Genomic DNA, 22786 nt, shown 5'->3' on the forward strand with positions numbered 1-22786 from the left:
AAGAAAAAAGACAGGAGGAGGGAAATTATTTTATTCTTATTATTAGAGTATTTATATATCTGGGATGTGGAACAGTATAGTATAGCCGGATCTTGTCAGACCTTGGGAGTTAAGCAGGACTGGTACTTGGATGGGAGACCACCAAGGAAGACTTGCAGAGGAAGGCAATGGAAAACCACCTCCGCTTAATCAGTTGCCTTGAAAACCCTGTGGGGTCACCATATGTCAGCTGTGTCTTGACAGCACTTTACACACACCCATTTATATATATCCCCTTTGTATTTAAAAATAAATGCTCAATGTGGCTTGCAATGTTAAAATCCATGAAAAGATTTTAAAAGACAGCAACTGTTAAAATAAGTATTGAGTTACAGAGCACATGTGGGTAGAGTTTGATTGTTAGGCCCAATCCATTTAGGGCCTTAAAAGTTAATACCAGAACTTTGTATGATGCATGATAAAGAAGCATTGGGAAGTAAAAAAAAACCCTAACCAATGTTTTAATTTAATTTTAATGTCTTTCCTAACCAATGTTTTACTTACTGTTTTTACATCTTGTATGTATTTTAACTCTGTTTTTAATTGTTTTAATGTATGTTTGGGGAGGTTGATTTTAACGGTTTTTAAATGTGACTTTATCATGCATGTTTTAAGTTGTTAACTGCTTGATGGCCTTTGTAAAGGCAGAAAGGCTGGGTACAAATTTTGTGCATAAATTAAATAAATAGGAAGGAGATTTGGAAAGAAAAACCAGAAAGATGGAGAAAACAAAGATCAGAGAGACCTGGTTGGGGCTAGAAAAAAATATATCAGTAGCCAGACCCAGTTTAAATGCTTAATGAGCTACCTTCAAAACTCAACATTGTCTAAAAGGCTTTTTCTAATTAGAATTCCTCATTACTTCTGTGGCAACTCTAAAACTCAGTTTCTTCCCAGAAGAGAGCATTATCTCATGCTTGCAATAAAAGCTCACCAGTAGAAATGACAGCCGCTGTTGCGCCAGTAATAGAAGGCCCATCTTTCTGAATCTGAATAGTGCTATTTTCCACTTTTGCAGAAGTAAGGGGAGGAGAAAATACCGGAGATTGCACTGGTAAGATTTTTTTCTGTTTTTTAAAAAAAGGAAATTGCTTTTTAAAAAATAAACACTTGCATAATCTGTAAGAAAGACCACCTCAACTCTGACTTCTCTGAACAGTTGAGGAATACCAAGATAGCAGATTACTTCTAACAGTCCCAACCCATACTTCAAAGGTTCTTCTCAAAGGAGATTCATTATCTCAACACGTATTAAAAAACGCATATGCCAAACAAAAAAAATCAACTCAAGATGGCTTCATCAGATCGCTCCTAACTTACAATGGCTGTGTGAAGAAGCTGAGGGTCAACAGCAACAGAAAAGCACATCAGCACTGCTCCACCTTTGGGTTTTACAAGGATGGAAAGCAGCTAAAATTAGACTAGATTGAGATGTCAAATGTCGATTTCACTGCTATCCTTGTGACTGCAGGAGACAAACATATGCATTCACCCTAATGAATTATCTTAGCAAGTAAAATTAACCTATGTTGAAAAAGCTTTTCCTAAAAACCTAGAGGCAAAAAATCAGGAAGAAATTCAGTAAAGGGTTACTTCTTCTGTTGGCAACCACACTGCATTTCCAACTGAGCCTAATCAAGACTCACTGAATGGCTTAGGAAAATAAGTGAGATAAATGGAAATCAGCAACTTTAAAACCTGTCGAACTTGAAACAAGTATCTGTCTTTATTTTATCATATTTTTATCTTGCTTTTTAGACAAAACCGACTCCTCAAAGCAACTCACAGGAATAAAAGGAATAAATTTGCATTCAGCACATTCTAAAATAATATATTGCTTGCACTGCATGACTTGTAAGCACACTAGAAAGGAAATCTGTAACATATTTAGTACACCATTTGCACTAAATATATGTATAATACATAAATGAAACGTTGATTTCTCTGCCAAGCATCCCTGTAAAGCATAGACATCCCCTGGCAACAAATACAAAAGTAATCAGGTTCGCTAACCTTCCTGCCTGGTTTCAAGCTCTTTTTTCTTGTTTTGAGGTTTTCCTTATGAGATGTGTTTTTTGTCACATGAATATTTTTGGGAGACCTGCCTTTCCTAAGAACTGCAAATGAAGCTGGTGGTTTTCCCTGCCCAGGTTTCTTCCCTTTAGGTGTGGGAGCTGGAGAAGGAGCTGGAACAGATGCCGATTTCTGTGGAGACTGCATTGAACGCCGGGTCACTTTTGAAGGGGATGTTTGGGCTTTTGCATTATTCTTTGTACTAGAAACTGAAAGTAAAAAGATACATGAATCAAAATCTGAAAGCATATTTTCTAAAGTGGTAATAATTTGGAATGACTATAACCTCTAATTACCTTTAAAAATAAAATGACGTATCGTCATGCTATTTGTAGTTGAAATGGGGGTGTTTGCCAACTTTTCAACATGGTACCAAGTATCTTCTCCAGCAGGTTATTGCATGACAATCTGCAGCTAATATTCGTCACTATTCTGTGATTTACCAAGCATCAAGTTGCTGATAAATACACAACAACGGGCCAGGCTATTTCTTTTCCAGAGAGCGGGCAACTCGAGCTGGAGTACAACCAGATTCTATCAGAATCCCTGCTACCTGCCCTTCAGTTCCCCAATGGAACCTCTTGGCAGCCCACTGAGAATTTCTCTTACACAAGCTTAACATAAATTAATGGAATTTGAGCAAATTCAGGGTAACTCTTTGCTTCTTATTAGTTGAATATTTTGAATTAAGTTTCATCCCACAATTGACTTCCTGGCCATTTGGATTCCTGAGATATTATCCCTATGTTAAGAACTTAGAGAAGTTCTATCCATCTATGAACCTTAGAGAACATTTTTACCCCATTACAAGACATACCTTTCATATAAAAATCAAGACAGCTTAGATGCTTTTATTCACTCTATTTTTCTAGTATCCAAGAAGTATCCCATATTGACTAAAAGTTGTAGATTAAGTTCTTGCTAAACTCTAAACACAGTTGATTTAACTAGAAAAGAAAAACTGTTCCGCTTTCCAAACACATTTTTGTTACACAATATTGGACAAACTGAACACATTATTTCTCAACAAACACAGAATACTTGAAATTTTAAATTAAGCAGTTTTGGGTCCATGTTCTTCACTCGTACAAATGGGCAAAATTCCACAGAAAGAAAATTCAAATTGCCTGTAAAAGAAATTTCATTGTGCATTGAACACCAGATTTAAACAACAAAAAACTAGCCTAGCCCTGTATATACAATAAATTATGATACTATTATTTATGCACTGACTCTTTCAATTGTAACTGAAGTCTGAACGAGCCTTGGTTACCTACCGTGAAGGCTCCTTCTGCTCTGGGAGACGATGGCCATCTTCTGCTCGGGTTCTTGTGCTTGCTTATCTGGGAGGCAGGAAACAAAAACTGCGGACCTTCCTATGTCTTGGAGGAAGTAGCCCCTCCTCTCTCCTATATCTCCAGTATTTCTAGAGCTTGACTTAACAACCCTGCACTAAATAGTTTTTTTTTTAAACAGGAAGACCGAACAATAAACCACAATAAATAACAATTAAAGTGGGCAAGATGCCAATTAACCATACAATAATAACGAACAATGACAAATATCTCTGCATTGTGCCAATTTGTAGGTGAAGGAGTAGCAGTATCGATTGTCCTGATTGGGAGGGGAAGATGGCCTTCGTCTCCCAGAGCAGAAGGAGCCTTCACGGTAGGTAACCAAGGCTCGTTCTCGCTCTGAGAGACAAGGCCATCTTCTGCTCGGGACGTATAAGAGCTTATGAAACTGGGTGGGTACAATTAAACCTCCTTCACACACTGCAGTACGTTTTTGCCAAAGGTAGCATCCGCAGAGGAAAAAAGGTCCACTTTGTAGTGCCGAATGAAAGTAGAAGATGACGACCAGGTAGCCGCCTTGCAAATGTCTTCTACTGAAACACTCCGAGAAAAAGCGGCCGAAGTGGCCGCACTTCTGACGGAATGTGCTGTAATGTGTGCGGGAACTGGTAGGCCGGAGGCCTTATAGGCCTGAGCGATGCAGCTTTTGATGTTATGGCTGATGGCAGCTCTGGACATAGCCTTCCCTTTGTTCGGAGCCGTTAGGGTCACAAACAATGAGTCAGATAGCCTAATGTGTTGAGTACGCTTTATGTAGATCTTTAATGCCCTTCTGAGATCTAGGGAGTGCCAGGATCTTTCTCTTGGAGATGACGGATCTGGATGAAAGGTAGGAAGGACAATATCTTGTTCTCTGTGGAATTTAGTATTCACTTTCGGTATGAAGGAAGGATCTGGCCTTAGAACTACTCTATTTTTATGAAAAACGCAGAGATGTGGGGCAATGGACAGAGCCCCCAATTCGGAGACCCGTCGGGCCGAAGTAATGGCTGTTAAGAAGAGTACTTTAAGCCTGAGCCACTTCAGATCTACCGTTCTAAGGGGCTCGAATGGTGATTTAGTCAGGGCAGTGAGGACCGTGTGTATCTTCCAGGTCGGGAATCGATGCAGTACAGGAGGCGAGGTTGATTTAACCCCTCGAAGAAAAGCTTTAACATGAGGGTGATTTAGAAGTGGGTATCCGGCTACCCGAGGTACCAGAGTAGCGATGGCCGCTAGTCGCCTCCTCATGGTAGTGCATTTAAGGCCTAGTTTATGACCATCTTCTAGAAAGGCTAGAATGCTCGAAACTTTCGGCTTAAGAGGATCTACGGATCTGCTCCTACACCAGGAGTGGAAAACCTTCCATGTGGCATTATAAATGCGGATGGTAGAAGGTCGTCGTGATGCTAGTATGGTGTTGATGATGTCTGGCGCATACCCCAAGGTTAGTAGCCTCCTCCTTTCAACGGCCAAACGGTCATCTTGAACCACTGAGGGTCCGGGTGACAGACTGGGCCCTGTAGAAGTAGGTCGTGATTTGCGGGGAGACGCCATGGCTCCCTGAACGACATTTCGCGGAGGGCCGGATACCAAGGGCGTCTTGGCCAATCCGGGGCCACTAGTAATACTGTGGCCTTTAGAAGCCGGATCCTGCGTATGACTCTCGGAATTAAGGGCAGGGGAGGGAAGGCGTAAAGGAGTCCCGATGGCCATGGGGACAACAGGGCATCCGTTGCTTCCGCGGACGGATGTTTGTAGCGGGAGAAAAACCGAGGGAGCTGATGGTTTGTGCTCGAGGCAAACAGGTCCAATATGGGAGTCCCGTATTTTTGGGTCATTAGATGGAAAACCGACGGGTTGAGCTCCCATTCCCCTTCGTCTAGTTGTTGGCGGCTGAGCCAATCGGCCTGGACGTTGAGGATCCCCTGAATATGTTCCGCTGTCAAGGATAGGAGATGATGTTCTGCCCAGTCGAGAATCATTGACGCTTGCTTGTGTAGAGTGGACGATCGTGACCCGCCCTGTTTGTTTACGTGGGCTTTTGTGGTCACATTGTCCGTTCTTATTAGAAGGTGTTTTTTCTCTATTTGAGGGGCGAAGTGTAAAAGCGCCCTCCAGACAGCCTTCATTTCGAGAAGATTGATGCTTTGACTCTTCTCCGAGTGACTCCAGAGTCCCTGAGCTGGCCTGTTCTGGAAGGTGGCTCCCCACCCCGATAAGCTGGCATCGGTATATAGTTGTTCGGGGGGATCGTGAATGTACGGGAGGCCCTTGCACAGATTGTGTGTGTTCGTCCACCATGACAGAGATAGGCGTGTCGTCCTGGATAGAATGAGCGTCCTGTCCCTTTTCTTCGTGATGTCCTGTTGGAACTGCAACAGAAACCACTGAAGAGGCCTGGCGTGGAAGCGCGCCCAGGGAACCGCGGGGATGCATGAGATCATGTGCCCCTGCAGCTTGGCCAGTGACATCAGTTTGGATGAGGGGGATCTGATGGTCTTTTTGGCTAAGGCTGCAATCTTGAGTGCCTTGTCCAAAGGAAGAAAGAGGGAATTTTGTGTAGTGTCTATGAACACTCCAAGGTGCCGTAGTCTCTGGGTAGGTTCCAGGTGACTCTTTTCCTGATTGATCAGGAAGCCGTGGTGTCTTAGTGTTCAGCACGAGGGTCGTGTGTGTTGCGCTCAGTTCTTTGGATGGAGCGCATATGAGGATGTCGTCCAGGTACGGGTGTACCTGGACCCCCTGAGCTCGGATTAAGGCTATTAGGGCCACCAGGATCTTGGTGAAGACCCGTGGGGCAGAGGAAAGGCCGAAGGGCAAGGCTCGAAATTGAAAATGGAGTTCCTCGAAGGAGAACCTGAGAAATTTTCTGTGGGCTGGATGCATCGGTATGTGTAGATAAGCCTCGGTCAGGTCTATCGAGGTAAGATAGGCTCGAGGACGTAATGCCTCTTTGATAGACTTCAGGGTCTCCATCCTGAACCTCCTCTTGATGACATATCTGTTGAGGAACTTGAGGTCCAGGATGGCCCTCCAGTCCCCATTGCTTTTGGGGACAGTGAAGAAGACCGAGTAAATTCCGTATGAGCGTTCTGATGGCTCTACTGACTCGATAGCCCGTATGTTTAAGAGATGATTTACCGCCTCCGCAGTGCGTAGGCGCTTTGTTCTGGACAGGGGACGGTGAAAGGTCGTCATACGGTCTGGAGGAGGCCGTGCAAACTCTATTTGGTACCCCTGATTGATTACTTGCGTCACCCAAGCATCCGACTGGACGTCTGACCAAAGGGCAGCAAAGTGAAGGAGACGTCCTCCCACCAGGGAGGTGATGGCGTCATTGTTTAGATCCCTGTCGGGAGTTGAAGTTTTGTCTATCAGGGTTGGACTGAGGGAATCTGGGGCGTGAGAAACGTCCCCCCCCCTTCGAAAGGAGCCCCTGCTCTGAGACCATTGGCCCCTTCTCTGGTCGGTACGAAACCTCTGAAGTGTATGGGATGATCTAAAGTAACCGGAAGAGCCCTTGTTATCCCTGCGATAACTCTTGGGCAGGGCCTTCTTTTTGTCCTTTGTCTCTATGAGAATGGAGTCCAGCTGGTCCCCAAAAAGTTTGTCTCCCTGATAGGGAAAACCCATCAGTTCTGCTTTGGAGTGGGTATCCGCCTGCCAGGGTCGAAGCCACAGGGCCCTCCTAGCGGCTGCCTGGGTAGCTATGGCCCTTGCTGAGAATGATAGAGTGTCAAGGGTAGTCGGCAAGGAAGGTGTCAAGGGTAGAGTCGGCCTTGAGAACCCTGGAGACCCCCTCCAGTGCTTTCCTGTTATCCTCAGGAATGAGTTGGTTAAGTTTTCTTGTCCACACTATAGCGGCCCTGGAGATAAGGGCCGAAGTAACCGAGGCACTTACTGCTAGGGTAGACGCCTCTTGGGCTCTTTTAATCGCCAATTCCGCCTTTCTGTCCAGGGGATCCTTAATTGGACCCATACCATCCCTGGCTACCACGTCATAAGAATGAAGTGCCACGACTGGAGCCTCAACCGGAGGGATCTGAAGCATCTGTGCCGAGGGCTTGGCTAGTGTATAGAATTTCTTTGAAACCGAGGTGACCTGTTTGGATGCCAGAGGCTTGTCCCACTCAGCTTTAATGAGCGTGGAAAAATAGTCAGGTACTGGAATAGTCCTGGAAGGGACATTGTGCCTGTGGAAAAATTCTTTGGCCCCTCTAAGTTTGTCTGGATCCAGAGGTTCTGAGACCTCTGTTAGATCCAAGGCTGCCAGAGATTTTGAAAGCAGAGACTGGAATTCCTCTTGGGGGAAAAGTCTAAGCTGCTTTACTTCAATGGGAGGAGTTGCCTCACCAGAAGAAAACTCGCCTTCCTCTAATTCTTCGTCAGAGGAATCTGGGGACATAGAAATATTGGTCCTTGGAGGTGGCTGGGCATTACTAGCAGCTCTGGCAGGCCGAGTACTTCCCCCCCCCCCGTGGCTACCGGGGTGGACCTTAAGCCGCTATCAGCGCCTCCCTCACGAGGAGGCTTATCCCCTTGCAAAGATGGTGTAGGGGAGACTTGCAGAGCCTGCAGCCCCTCCACAAATACGCTCCTTACCAACTGTACTAATTCAGCTTTTAGGGCTAAAAGCCCCCCTTCTCCCCCGCCCGTCGCGCCGCTCTGTACATTACCAAGAGGTGCCATCGGATCTCCGACCGTCCTTGTCTCTCCCCCACAAACTGCTACGCCTTGCGTCAGCGTCTTGTGTTGTGGGGAAGCGGCCGCCATTAAGTCCCTCTCGCGGGACGTTTCTGTGGCCGTCGGCGGAATCCCTCGCGCCTCGACAACATCCTGGCGCGAATCTGCAACCGCCGGGGACGTCGGAGCCGCGGAGACCAGGGAAGGGTCTGGACGGAGCAGGGCGGGCTGATCGACCGAGGCCGATGTACTGGCCCGGGGCGCTTTGGTAACAAGGCTAGAAGCCGCGCCGCTTGAATTTTTGTGCGTCAGGCTAGGAGCCTCGCTTAGTTTTTTCTTTCTCTTTCTCAGCGCTAGGCTAGAAGCCGCGCCGGTGGTGCCCTTATGTTTTTTGGAGCCCTCATTTGATTTGTCTAAGGCTTTGCGCTTCTTCCCTGAGGGGGAAGGCGAAACTCCACTGCAGGACGGTTCGTCCAGACTGCCATTAGCCGCGGTAAGTAATCCCGGCACCAGATCCTGAGGCGAGATAAAATCGTCACCTCGGGCCTCCGCCATGTTGTTTGGGCGGGAAATTTAGCCTAGCCGGAGCTTGAGGCAAATTAGAATTTTGCATAAGCAGAGACAGATACAAACAATAAGGACACCAACTAACAAGAGACTAGACGAAAACTAACAACTATAGACATAAACTAGTACTAATTTCTTATCTGAAGCAGGGAGAATAAACGAACGCTGCGCTCCCGTCAAGGCAGGAAACAAAACTGGAGATATAGGAGAGAGGAGGGGCTACTTCCTCCAAGACACAGGAAGGTCCGCAGTTTTTGTTTCCTGCCTCCCAGATAAGCAAGCACAAGAACCCGAGCAGAAGATGGCCTTGTCTCTCAGAGCAAGAATACTGTATTTCCCTGGACTTCTACTGGTTTTAGGCACTACTGACCATGTATCTTTCTGAGCCACATTTTGGGGTTGGGACAGGGAGGCACTGTTCTGTGGTAGTTTTGGTCCTACTTTGAAGGTAGGCTTCAGAGAGTGGTGCTGTGGGATTGCTGCTCAGCACCTAGGCCTTTAGCCTGTGTGGTCTCAAAAGCTTCCAATGTATCCCCTTTGCTCTTTAACATCTACATGAATCCACTGGGAGAGGTCATCCAGAGATTTGGGCTGAGTTGCCACCAATTTGTGGTTGACACTCTGCTCTACTTACACTTCGGCAGCTCCCAAGGAGGCTGAGGAAACTGTGAGCAGATGTCTGGAGGCAGTTTTGGGAAGGATGAGGGCTAACAAACTGACTTTAATCCCCCCAAAACTGGAGGTGCTACTGCTGGGGGGGGGGTTGACCTGGGAATTGGGTTATCTTTGTTCTGGACGGGGTTGCACTCCCCCCTAAAAGCAGGTTTGTAGCTTAGGGGTGCTGCTAGACCCAGGCCTCTGGTTGGTTAAACAGGTGGAAGGTGGCTAAGGGTGCAGCCCCTCCTCAGCAGAAAAGATCTTGCTACTGTAGTGCATGCCCTAGAAACATCTAGATTAGACTACTGCAATGCACTGGATGTGGAGCTGTCCTTGAAGAATGCTGACTTGAATGGGTACAGAATGCTGACTGGAGTGAGTTATTTATAGAGACAATATCACTCCAGTCTTGTTCCATCTATACAGGCTCTGCTTCTGGGCTGGTATTGACCTTTAGAGCCCTAAATGGTTTGAGGCCAGGATGTCTGAAGGATCGCCTTCTCCCGTACAAACCTACTCACCCACTCCAGTCATCTTCGGAGGCCCTCCTTTGGGTGCCACCACCATCTGAGGCTAGATGGGTGACAACCTGAGAAAGGGCCTTCTTGGTCATGGAGGCAAAACTTTGGAACTTCTGCCCCAAGGAGATCCATCTATCTTCCTCTATTGCTGGTCTTCCACCAGCAGCTAAAGATTTTTTTTCTTTTATTTGGCATTCTCCCACTGTTATTAGCTCTCCTCCCTGGTTATGTTATATGTGTTTGTATTTATGTTTCATTGACTTAATTTTTTAATTTGTGCTTTATTTTAAATGCTGTTTTAATGTTGAAATGTTTTAATGTTTGCCACGTTGGGGACGCTATTTGGGTAGGAAGGCAGCATAGAAATATTTTAAATTAATTAATTAAATATTTGTGATCAACGTTTCCTTATCATAAATAATAGCAGACAACACACAATTGTGGGTGAGTGCCGGATTCAGGGTTGGATCCAGCCAGCCTTTTCAGTCTATATCACCCAATTCTATTCCTTATTCCAGCTCCCATCACATATTCATTTCATCAAGACAGGTCTCATGATCTCCAACATAACCTTTTCGGTGGTTAGTGTGAACCCTCTCTTCCCCTTTGCATGAGTGAAAAAGCTGATTGGACCTAACTCACAATTTTATGAATATAATTTCTCTCATCTATTCCTAAACGTCAATTATCAAAATGTGTTTTGAAATGCATTTTAAATTAGCTATCAGCATTTTCCATAATACATTGCAGTTATATACAATTCACATATATTCAATAAATTGTATCTTAGCAAATATCAGAATGTACCGTAAATGTCCATTAATGTAAGATATATGCCAAAGGTTTTGACACTGCTTAGAGTACATTCACTGAAGTAAGATTTAAAAATAAAGAATTGTAATGATAGGTTATACTATACACATTAATGGTTGAAGATTTCCTAAAATAAACTTATTCCTTAACATATGTATTCTATTAAGAGTAAAGTAGCATCAAAAGCCTTTAACTGAAATACAGGGAACATCAAAACAGTGAATCTTTCAAGATGTAATTGAAACACCCTTTTTCTAGCAGCAGAACATCTTTAAAGCCACACAATAAAATGCATTTATGTCTATTACTTTATACTGCTAAAATAAAAATAAACACTATCCATTACTATATCCCTGCCTCACAATGTACATGGATTACAGTACAGTAAAAACCTGTGAGATCAATTGAGTTCACAAATACAAAGAAAATAAGCTTCTGTACCACAGGTAGTAAAAGTGAAGGTATGCATTTTTACACAGGGAAACTTTCTCCTCTTTGTTTAGCAAGTGATATATATATATATCATTTATCATACAGACTGGCAATGCAATAATAATGACTCTCAAAAATTGCTTCCTTTAAAACAGAGTTTCCTACCTTTATATTCCAGAGATGGAAAAATCACTTATATTAACCACTGAGAAGGTTCAGGACCCAACCCAACATGTCTGCATTTTTAGCAAGAATGAGACTGAAAAAGCAAATCTGTAACAAAACCCATAAGCCAGTACTGAAATGTGCTAGCAAATCAGAATGAACCTATTTGCATTTGTTGGTTTAAGAGAAAGGGAAAGGGGGAGGTGACAGAGTGGAGGAGACTGCTAAAGCAATTCACTTATTGTCTGTGGACTCTGCTGGCAAAGACCATCAGTCACCTGCCCATACTTCCCTCACCCCTGCCTTCAGGAGGGGATCAAAGGTTAGATGGGGTCAAAGACTTTGGAAAGAAGTGAAAGGACATGCAAAGCAATCTAATTGCCAACTCACTAAATCTGTAAGACAGAGCTGACCCAACTGGACCATAGATGTTAAAACCCTTAAAGCAGTTTGTTGATCTCAGGGCTTTTTTAAATCAATTAAAAAGGGGAAAATGGCAGCCTGTGTTTGTAATTAATATACAGTCTGTAGTTGCAAAGGGGAGGATGGAAAGACAGAGCAGCATGTTTGCTCTTTTCAGGACACTGCTTTGCATCACAATGGTCCTCTCAAATCCACACACAAAACAAAGCATTTAGTTTCTAGCTGTCTTGGCAAAACAATTAAGATATCAACCATTTAGGACTCTTGTATGCAATCTCCTGTCATGTCTTCAATCCAAAGCAATGACTTCACTAAAGACTTTTGAAATATAACGCCTCCTTAAGTGTATCCTTGCAACTACCATGAAAACAACAGAGACGGTGGACACAAAGAATGCTAGCATACATCTTCTGCATTAGAATACTGATGTAGTTGCTCTGATCATTATTCATACTACTTATATAGGAATTAGGGTAATAATCCTTGATCACTGTATCATTTTTAGCTGACCTTATTACCATAACATTATCCACTAGACCCGTGAAAAGGAAATAATATTTGGTCAGGGCTAGAAAAGTATCACAAATCCTTAGGCACTGATTACATCATCAAAGCCATATTTCCATGGCCATTTCAAGCAGATCCAACAAAATCAAAATAACAACCATATTTTTCAGAAGTCTAAATAAGAATAGACTGAAGATAGCAGAAACCCTTTTCAGCCAACAAAAATGTTTTCAAGATTTTGCTGGGGATCTAGACTACACCCCCTTATCATGCCTCGGTTGCTGTCAATATTGGTTGTATTTGTACATGTGGATAGTGGTTACCTCCCTCTTGAACCACACCTTAACGTGGTAAGGGGGGCTATGTGCATCATCAAAGCTGAGAGCATTACCATAAGGAGCCTAGACTCTGTCAAGAGTCTAAACTACTAGCAGAGACACTCGAGGTGGAATGGTCACAGCTGAGACAGCAGACTAAGATGCATCCACCCCCTTCAAGAATCTACAGCCACAGAAGAGAATATACAGTTTCAGTGGTGATGGGGGCAGAAGACTCCTTGAAGGGTAGCTACTGGGTGGAAGAAGTAATGGAAGCTGACACTGGAGAGAATCTATAATAAAAATGGCAGTGCCACTTCAGCTAACCATGGTTAGCACTGAACAGAATAAGGCAATTGTAAACCACTTCTGACTAACTTGTACCTCGAAAACCCTATAATAAGACAGTCCAAAATGAAAACAGATGTATTGCTGGAAGATGGAACTCCCAGGTCAGATGGCACTCAATCGGTTACTGGGGAAGAGCAGAGGACAACTACAAGTAGCACTATTCTTAATGACAGAACTGAACTAAAGCCAAAAGGACGTTCAGTTGTTGACATGAATGGATGCAAAAGGAAATTCCAAAGCTGCTCGATGCATATAATAGGAACATGGAACGTGAGAAGTATGAATCAAAATAAGAAAATACCAAGACCACGGTCACACAGCCCGGATAATCTACAAGAACCAGAGAAATGGAATGTTTAACCATTTCAATCCTGGGAGAGAGTGAACTAAACTGGACTGGATTACGACATTTTCAGCCAGAAAATTACAAAGTGTTTTACTCAGGGAATGATAATCACAGAAGAAACTGAGTTGCTCTAATAGTTTGGTAAGATGAGTCATAGGCAGTCAGGGGCTATAATGCAAAGTTTGACTGAATAACATCAATCACTTCATGGAAAGCCTAACAATTTAACCATCATTCAAGTTTATGCCCCAACTACCTATGCTGAGGAAGACTTTTATGCAAATGTCCAGGAGGAAATTGATCACACATCTAAACAAGATGTGCTGATAATCACAGATGACTGGGATGCAAAAGAAAGAAAGAAAGTAGAATCAAATACTGTCAGAAGATTTGGGCTAGGTCAGAGCACAAAATGAAGCAGGAGAGTGACTCACAGAATTCTGTGAAGGAAACAATTTGTTCATTGCAAACACATGTTTCAGGCAACCAGACAGACAATTGTATACGTGGACATCACCAGACAGCCAATACAGAAAACAAATAATTACATAATCAGAAGCAGAAGATGGAATAGCTCCATTTTTTCTACCAAAACCAGGAGCTGACTGTGGTACAGACCATGAATTGTTAATATTGAAAGTTAGAATAAAGCTGAAGAAAAACACCAAAACATTCATAGTGCCAAAATACAATCTAAGCAACATTCATGAAGAGTTTAAAGAAGGTGTCAAGAACAGATTTGCATTATTAAGTTCAAGTGAATGTGAACCAGAAGAACTATAGGTTGAAACCAGTGATATTATCAAGGAAGAATGTGCAAAGACTATTCCTGTAGCCAAAATAAGTGAAAAGCCTTGATAGATGACTGATGAAACTCTTAAAATTGCTAAAGATAGATGAGAAGCAAAAGGTGACAGAAACTTAACCCAAAGTCTAAATAAAGCAGTTTCAGCAACTCACACATAGAGACAAAGAGAACTATTATAACAATCAGTGTAATGAAATAGAAGAGAACATCAAGAGATTGATATCCCATGTAGACCTGAGATACTTTGTTAAATTTAGCCCCTAACCTAACTAAAGATAAACGATGTATGGGGTTACACATGATAACTGCTGCTAGAATGACTTTTGCCAGACAATGGAAACAAAAACGACTCCAAAGATAGAGGAATGGTTGGTTAAAGTAAAAGAAATATATGTATTAATTAAGTTAACAACATATTAGAAAAATGGTGATACAATGAACCTAGACGAGCTATGGTTACAAACTGTAAATAAAATAGAAAATCTTATAATCAAGGGTGGGAAAGGACAACTTTCTGCGATGACAGTCTAACTATTTTATAGAGGACTAAACAGTGAAGCTGTAATATAGAAATTCAGGGTGTGTTTTCTTAAATTTACATATATATATTTTAAATTATGAAGACTGTTATATGTTTTTCTATATGTTTAATTTTGTTTTTCTGATGTTAATTTTATTGAATAAAATTTAAAAGAAAAAAGAAGATAACATCAAAAAGAAAGAACAAAAGATCTGTTCCACAAGATCCAATAAATCAAATTTGAAATATAAAGCACAGCATGCTCAAAGATCAACACGGAAATATATTAACTGAGAAGGACAAAATAAAGAAAAGATGGGAACAATACACTGAAGAACTATACCAAAAAAGATTTATTTATTTATTTATTTATTTATTTATTTATTTATGTAGATTATTGTACCATGCTCAATCCCCGGGCAAAGCTGGGCTCAGGGCAGATAACAACATAATACTTAATACGTAAAATGCAGTAAAATACACTAAAATCACAATATAAAAATAAAACAATTTAACTGTCCGAAAAACAGTCAGGACCCCCACATATTAGTTGAAACCATTTACAGCATCTGGGGGGAGGGGTTGGTAGGGAGGCCAGATCTGATGGAAATCCATAGCTGCCCTCAAATGTAGACCTGGTGGAATAACTCCATTTTACAGGCCCTGAGGAATTCTTTGAGGTCCCGCAGGCCCTGGTCTCATTAGAAAGGGAGTTCCACCAGGCCAGATCAAAGTATGACAGATTCCTTTCAAAACGAATCTTCTGAAGAAGGATCTACAGTTTGGCAGAGCAATCCTGAAAGGTGGGACCGAAAGGTCTTTGGAGCCAGCGTGATCCCTGCACTAGTATTAGCGCCACTTGCGCCTGCTAAATTGGCACTAAAGCCGGCGCAGGGGCACTTATTCCAGAGCTGGGGAGCCGCATGGGAGCACCACACATGGGTGCTGCTGCAGCCGCTGCAGCAGCATTTCCCTGGTGCAAGGGCTTGCACTGGTGCCAAAGGGTATTCCCAAAGCTGGACTGACTTTATTCAGCTCCCTGAGGCCTTTCACCCCAGGAACGCACCCTTTTTGCCAGCATGAACTTGTGCCTGCAAAAAGGGAGGCATAGCCTCATAAAATTCAATGGAGCAGTTTCACAGGGTTTCAGCCAAAATATATTTTTGGCTTGTTGCACTGAGGCAGGAAGCCATTCAGGAGGCAGCACAGCAGCAGCGTTTCCAGGCCCATCCCAACTACCCCCCTTAGGATTGCGCTATTAGAAAGTGAAGTGAAAGCTGCATTAAGAGCATGCGGGAGAAACAAATTGTAACAGTCTCTGACATGATCATGGTATTTTGTGAACATGTGCAGAATTAATTCCCTATAGAACTTAAACACATCATGCAAACTGAGCCACTGCTCATATAATATTGTGTAATATGTAATGAAAAGCCTGTCAGCTTACAGAAGGTTGACAGAATGCTCTTAAGGTCAGCTCTATCAAAAGCTATCTACTAAAGTTACTCTAGCTTTATCTTTGAAGGGGCAGTGTAAAGCACTTTCTTTTATCTATCTAAGTGTGCAAAAGTCACCTTTCTGACTCAGCTGCCAGATGTCAGAATCTCAAAGAATACCAAAGGCAGAATACTTGGCCTTTTCAAGGTCTTAAGATATCTTAATGTACTAAGAGTGCATTAATAGCTGAAACTGTGCTTAATATAGCTTAAAGGCATTACAGTTCTCTCAAGATAAGAGTAATATGCTTTCTTTCCTTCTGAAGGCTATGCAGCTGACCAAATGTAAACAATGACACTTTGCAAGTGACAATGTCAGCTATAATTGTGTTTTGTTAGTTATATAGTTAAACGTTGTGCTACAGATTTCTAAGTAGTCTCATTTAATGCGTATAGTCCTAACGAAGAGGATGGTATAGAAATTAAATATGTAATGTGATCATGTAACTCAGAAATGAGTGTTTACACTCTAAGCTAAGAGGACTGAAAGAAAAGGAAATCCATATAAGGACATAAAGACAGAAGCAGATGCCACTAAGCTCCTGGTATCTGATAAGAAAGAATAAAGGTACCCTTTTGAAGGATAAGAAAGAGAGAATAAAGGCACCCCTCTGGAAGGATAAGAAGGAGGGGATAAAGGAGCTTTCTTCACTCTTAATGAGTCTAGAAACAGCATAAATACAGCTGCAGAACAGCTAGCACTTTAGAATGCTATGACTGGCAGACTGCAGCTGTCTGATGTAGCACTTCTCCATCTCAAAAGGCTTGAGATGTAAAACATTGAAACTCTGGTCCTTGCGTGGACAGCAGTTCTCTAAGATATCTTGAAGTATCAAGATCTGGATATTTCAACATATCTTACAGTCTTCTTGTGAGACTGCTCTATTCCTAGAAGAGGATAGAGACCCTTAGAATTCCTATTCTTTGAATAGGAATCTAAGTGCAGTTGATCTTTCCATGTATTGGAACACTGAGAGTCCATTGTATTCATGGATTCTTACAAACTAAGTCTATTTGGCTTACCAATGCTAAGAAGCATCCTGAATACAGGGCTAATAGCTAGACCTCTGGGATTGTGTCAGAACGTCCTCTACTTAACAGAGGGACTTCTGAACCTCCTCAGAGCAAGAGACCAGAGATGTTCCTGAAGGGAAAGGAGACTCTCTGTACTCTGTGAGATATGCACAATGCACATACACAGATTGGCACAGTCAAAGAGACTGTACACAGCTTTAAGCTAACACATAGTATTTATATATTCAGCATTGCTGTCTAAAACTAGAAAGAGCATGCATAGCATGTACATACACAATGCCTGATCTTAATGATGATCAGTTAAGAATATTAATAGAAGTCTTTAAAGGATTCAAGACTTAGCAAATACAGATACTCTGGGATAACTTCATATGTTCTCATAGAGCTTAGATTCTTAGAGGACTCCAGATGATACAGATGACACAGCAAGGTATAGTGTGTCTTCTGTACAGAAATGTTATGATGTTTTGAATGGTTTAAGTTAGGATGCTTCTAACCAAATCTTTCTCCAAAGAATTAACCATATTTTGACAGGATTTCTGTAACCTTATATTCTGAATGAAGGTGCATTGCACTAAGGATACTTTATGAGTATATTCTGACTAAGATACTCCTTTATGGAGGCATAGAGAATGTGAATGATTACTTGCTACATAAACATGTTTAAGACTAATGATGTCTATCTTTATATGATATTTTAAGGCTTTGCAACCAAAAAGCATATATTATATAATGTAAATAAATGTGTTTTTTATATACTTCTACTCTTGTCCATTATTATAAATTTATTGGCGTGTTCAAGAGATGTCCTAGGAGCAATAACAAGTTTCTAGGAACCGTTGATTCCGGTCTAGTGGTGTCTCGCTGAATAAGATAACATATCCCTTCTCAGGAAGGGGTCCTTTCTAAGAGTGTAGGCACTTAACGGCCCGAACCGCGACAAAATCACCAGGAGTAAATGGGATATCAATAGAGCTATTCCAAGCCATAGAAATGGAGTCCACCAAAATCTTAACAACGACATGCCAACAAATATGGAAAATGAAACCATGGCCCACAGACTGGAAATGGTAAATTTACATTCCAATTCCAAAAAAAGGAGGCTTTAAAGATGCAGCAGCTATCGGACCATCACACTAATTTCTCACGTGAGTAAAGTGATTCTCAAAATCTTATAACAAAGACTATTACCATAGATGGAACAAGAAATGACAGACATTCAAGCTAGATTCAGAAGAGGCACTAGAGATCATATTGCAAATTTACAGTAGTTACTGGAGCTATAAGAGAATTTCAGAAGAAAATCAGCTTGTGTTTCATAGATTACAGCACAGCTTTTTACTGTGTGGATCATGAAAAGCTATGGTTGGTTTTAAAAGAAATGGGTGTGCAACAGCATCTGATTGTTTTGATGGGCAACTTGTACTTTGGATAAGAGACTACTGTTAGGACAGAATATGGCAAAACAGAATGGTTTCCAATTGGCAAAAGTTTCAGACAAGGATATATTTTATCTCCCTATTTGTTCAATCTGTATGCAGAACGGACTCTTGATTACTTACCATGAAGGTTCCCTCTACTCTGAGGTAAGAAGGGCATCTTGGGTACAACTTGGGTGATTCTCGCTGCATGCCCAGGGAAGCAGGAAAGAATTTCTGCTTCCTGTTCCTTAGGTGAGAATCATCCTCTCAGTTTCTAATCTTACCAAGCTAACTTATTTTATTGTATTTTTTTACAGTAAGGCACAGAAAAGGAAACAGCCAGAAAACGAACAGAAGAACTGCTGTTAAGAAACTGAATAATATAGCTGTGAACTGTGAACAGGTAACCATTAACAATCATGAAAGATAGTGGAGTAAGCATAAGGAAAGGTAGAGTGAGTTGTTGCTGATTTCCTCTTCACCACATTTGTTATGCTGCGGCAAACAGGTCACTTGCTTCCAAGTCCTCTCTTCATTTTTCATCAGTGGGCAAGATGCCCTTCTTACCTCAAAGTAGAAGGAACCTTCACAGTAAGTAATCAAGGTTCCGTTCTCACTCTGAGAGAAGGGCATTTTGGGAAAAACTTCGGACCTCCACAAGCTGTTTGTATCTTCTGGGTGGGAATTATGTCTCTGCCACCACTTGTTGCAGTATTCTTCTCCCAAACGCTGCATCAGCTGTTGAAATGGTATTAATCCGGTAGTGGCGAACAAAAGTTGATATAGAAGACTAAGTAGCCACTTTGCTTCTACGGATGCCTTTCTCTCAAAGGCTGCTGATGTCGCTGGGCTGCGTACTGAATGGGCTGTTATCCCTGGTAGTACCGGGATACCGCTGGACTGGTAAGCTTCGGCAATACACTGTCTGATAACATAATTTATGGCTGATTACGAGCTTGTTACCCTTCTTAGGTGCTGTGAGGGAGATGAAAAGAACCTCTGGTTTTCTGACTGGCTCTTTGCATTTGATGTACGTTTTGAGAGTTCTTCTGAAGTCCAAAGGGTGCCACTCTTTTTCTCTGTTGCAAGTTGGTTTGGGACAAAATGAAGAAAGACATAACTCCTGGCTTCCGTGAAAAGCTGTATTAACTTTGGGGATGAAGGTCAGATTTGTGCGTAAGACCTCTTTGTCTTGATGAAAAATGCCGAGTCCCTTGTTGATAGATAGGGCTCCCAATTCTGATACTCTTCGTGCTGATGTAACTGCCACTAGAAAAAGAGTTTTCATCCATAGGAATTTAAGGGATACTTCCATCAGGGGTTCAGATGGAGGTCTCGTCAATGCTGCTAGAACTACGTGGAGTTGCCACGTCAGGAACCCGTGAACAATCGGAGGTCCAATTATTGCCATGCCTCTCAGGAAAGATTTTATGTGTGGATACCTTGTCAAATCTTGGCCATCTACCTGAGAAACTACTGTAGCTATAGCTGCCACAACTATATAAGTTGACAATTTTAACTTCTGATGTACCCCGTCTTGAAGGAATGCTAGAATGTGAGGTATCTGCAGAGATAGATACCTATCTATCATTGATTGACTGGCGGCTCAGCCAGTCCCCTTGATTGTTGAGTACACCTTTTAGAGACTTGAGGTGCCTCTCCACCCAGAACAGGATGGGTTCTACCTTCCAATGGAGTCTGGAAGATCTGGAACCTCCCTGATTGTTCAGTTGCGCCTTCGCAGAGATGTTGTCTGTGCGCATGAGCACATGGTGACCCTTCAGCCTGACTTCAAAATGGAGAATGGCTTTCCTTATGGCTCGGATTTCCAGGACATTTATATGGAAGAGTTCCTCCTGTTGGGACCAATTCCCCTGCGCAATCTGATCTGACAGGGTGGGCCCCCAGCCCTCCAGGCTCACATCTGTGAAAACCTGAATCGGGTCTTTGTGAAGGAACTCCTGCCCCTTGTTTAGGTTGGATATGTTGATATGATAAAGTTTATTGTTTGTGGCCAAAGGCCATCACAAGTCTATCATACAAAGGTTGGATATGTTGGTCTACCAACAAAGACTTCTTCTTACCTTCGGGGTAAGCAATAGCAAGCAATCCTCCCTTGACAGTATCGATGGCTGGAAGGGGCGGAGAATCCACTGGAGAGGCCTGGCATGGAATCTTGTCCAGGGGATACATCTGAGACAGGATATCTCTAACCCCAAAATTCTTGTCAGGACCATCAGTTGATGTGCCCTGGACGTCTTTCTTGCCAGGGCAGCTACCTTGGCCACTTTGTCTTCTGGTAGTATGACCTTGTTGCTCATTCTATCTGTAATCACTCCCAGGTGCAGGAGTCTCTGCCATGGTGTCAGGGTGCTTTTTCTCCAATTGACTAATTATTCATGCAAAGTCAAGACCTGGACAACTCTTTGAGCATGCTCCTTTGCCAAGGACTTGGATGGGGCTGAAATGAGGATGTTGCCCAGGTAAGGGAAGACTTGCAGTCCCTCTTGTCAAATGAGGGTCAGCAGGACCTTGGAAAAGACGCTTGGGGCTGACATGAGGCCGAAGGGCAGAACACAGAACTGGTAATGTTGGTCCTGTAAGCAAACCTTAGATACCAGTGATGAGCTGGGTTAATAGGTATGTGGAGATATGCCTCTATGAAGTCGATAGCGGTAATGAATACATTCAGGCACAGAACTTGTAGTATGGAACAGAGCGTCTCCATCCTGAAGTGCTTGGCTATGATGAAGTGGTTGACAAATTTTTAATCCAGTATGCCCCACCAGTCCCCGTTCTCCTTGGGGACTGTGAAGAAGATGGAATATATTCCAGATCTGTGCTCCATCCGTGGTACCAATTCTATGGCTGCTATGTGGACAAGGTAGTCTATGGCTTTGATGGTTCTTAGTCATTTGTCTGGGTTGAAGGATGCCAGAGACTGCAGGAACCTGTCTGGGGGGAGAGTTTGAAACTCTATACAATAGCTGGATGCTATCAGTTGTTTTACCCATGCATCCAGTTGCTGTTGGTCCCATTGAGACCGGAAATTCTGCAGTCTCCCTGCTACTTCCTGTGGCCTGGCGTCACTGCTTGTTTGACTTTTGGGACTTGTTGCCTTTGTCAGATCGAAATGAAAAATTGGGGCTTTACTGAAGCAGTTGCCTCTGTGAAATAAATCCCCTGCCCCCCAACCAGGCTTCGTCTCTGACCCTGTCTAGATTGGAACAGTGTATGGTATGAACAAAAAAATGGAAGGAAGAAGCCCTCCCATCCTTTTTTAGATACTAAGGCAAAGCCTTTTTCTTGTCCTGTGTCTCAACCAATATTTTGTCTAACTTTTCCCCTACTAATCACCCCCCTTGAAAGGGGTATGCCACCGATTTTAAGTAGTATCTGGCTGGCTAGACTCTTCGCCATAGTGCTCACATGGTAGCCGAGGATGCTGCCATTGCACACGCTGTGTAAGTCATGGCATCTAAGGAGGCATCTGCCAGGAAGTTAGATGCTTTGAGGACTCTGCTAAGACCCTAAACTAATCTTCTATAGTCACCTGGTATTAGCTGTATCAATTTTCTTATTTACACTATGGAGGCCCTGGCAAAAATGGATGTGGTGGCTGAGGCTTGAACAGCTAAGGCTGTTGCATCGTGTGTTTTTCTGCATGTAAAAGATGCTTTCCTGTCCAATGAGTCTTTAATGGACCTCATGTCATCCTCTGACACCAGTTCTGAGGTGTGTAAGGCCGCTACGAGGGCATCAACAAATGGTACTTGTAATAGTTCCATGGCATGTGGAGCCACATTATAGAATTTGTTCATGTTTGGTGGAAATTGTCTTTTTGTTGCCAGTTTTTCCCATTCAGCCATGAGAAGCTTCTGGGAAAGGGATGGTGTTATTGCGGCCCAATAATCTGGGAAAGAAATCCTTATGCCCTTTTGGTCTAGTCTTACTCTTTGACTCTTCTACGGGATGAGGCTCCTGAGTAAGATCCAAAGCATAATGGCTTTGGAGAGGAGGAAATGGTAGTCCTTCCCTGAGAACAGTCTGGTTTGCTGATCATCCATTATAGGGGGCTCATCATCTGAAAAGAACTTGCCCTCTTCCCTTTCCTCCTCCTCAGACACAGGCAGAGAAGGGGTTAGCCAGACTGTAGGCCGTTGCTGGGACTGGGATATCCAGCTTTCCTGGCCGCCTCTGTAGGCCAAGTGTCTTGGTATTCCCCCTGGGAATCTAATTCCCCTTTGTTATCGAACTGCGCCTAGGCATAGCACT

At 42.8% G+C, this 22786-nt stretch overlaps 1 protein-coding gene across 2 annotated transcripts in view; it reads right to left on the reverse strand.

The window, feature by feature from the left end:
• Positions 1-22786, reverse strand: part of SCML2 (Scm polycomb group protein like 2) — a 72131-nt gene that overhangs the window by 12865 nt on the left and 36480 nt on the right. For both annotated transcript variants that reach the window (XM_056862061.1, XM_056862060.1), the window contains exons 7-8: positions 2053-2321; positions 974-1106 (exon numbers count right to left, since the gene is read on the reverse strand). In XM_056862061.1, the coding sequence (XP_056718039.1) occupies positions 974-1106; positions 2053-2321 (402 nt within the window). The remainder of the gene's footprint in view (positions 1-973; positions 1107-2052; positions 2322-22786) is intronic.

The sequence above is a fragment of the Euleptes europaea genome, chromosome 16, assembly GCF_029931775.1.
Source record: "Euleptes europaea isolate rEulEur1 chromosome 16, rEulEur1.hap1, whole genome shotgun sequence".
NCBI lineage: Eukaryota > Metazoa > Chordata > Lepidosauria > Squamata > Sphaerodactylidae > Euleptes > Euleptes europaea.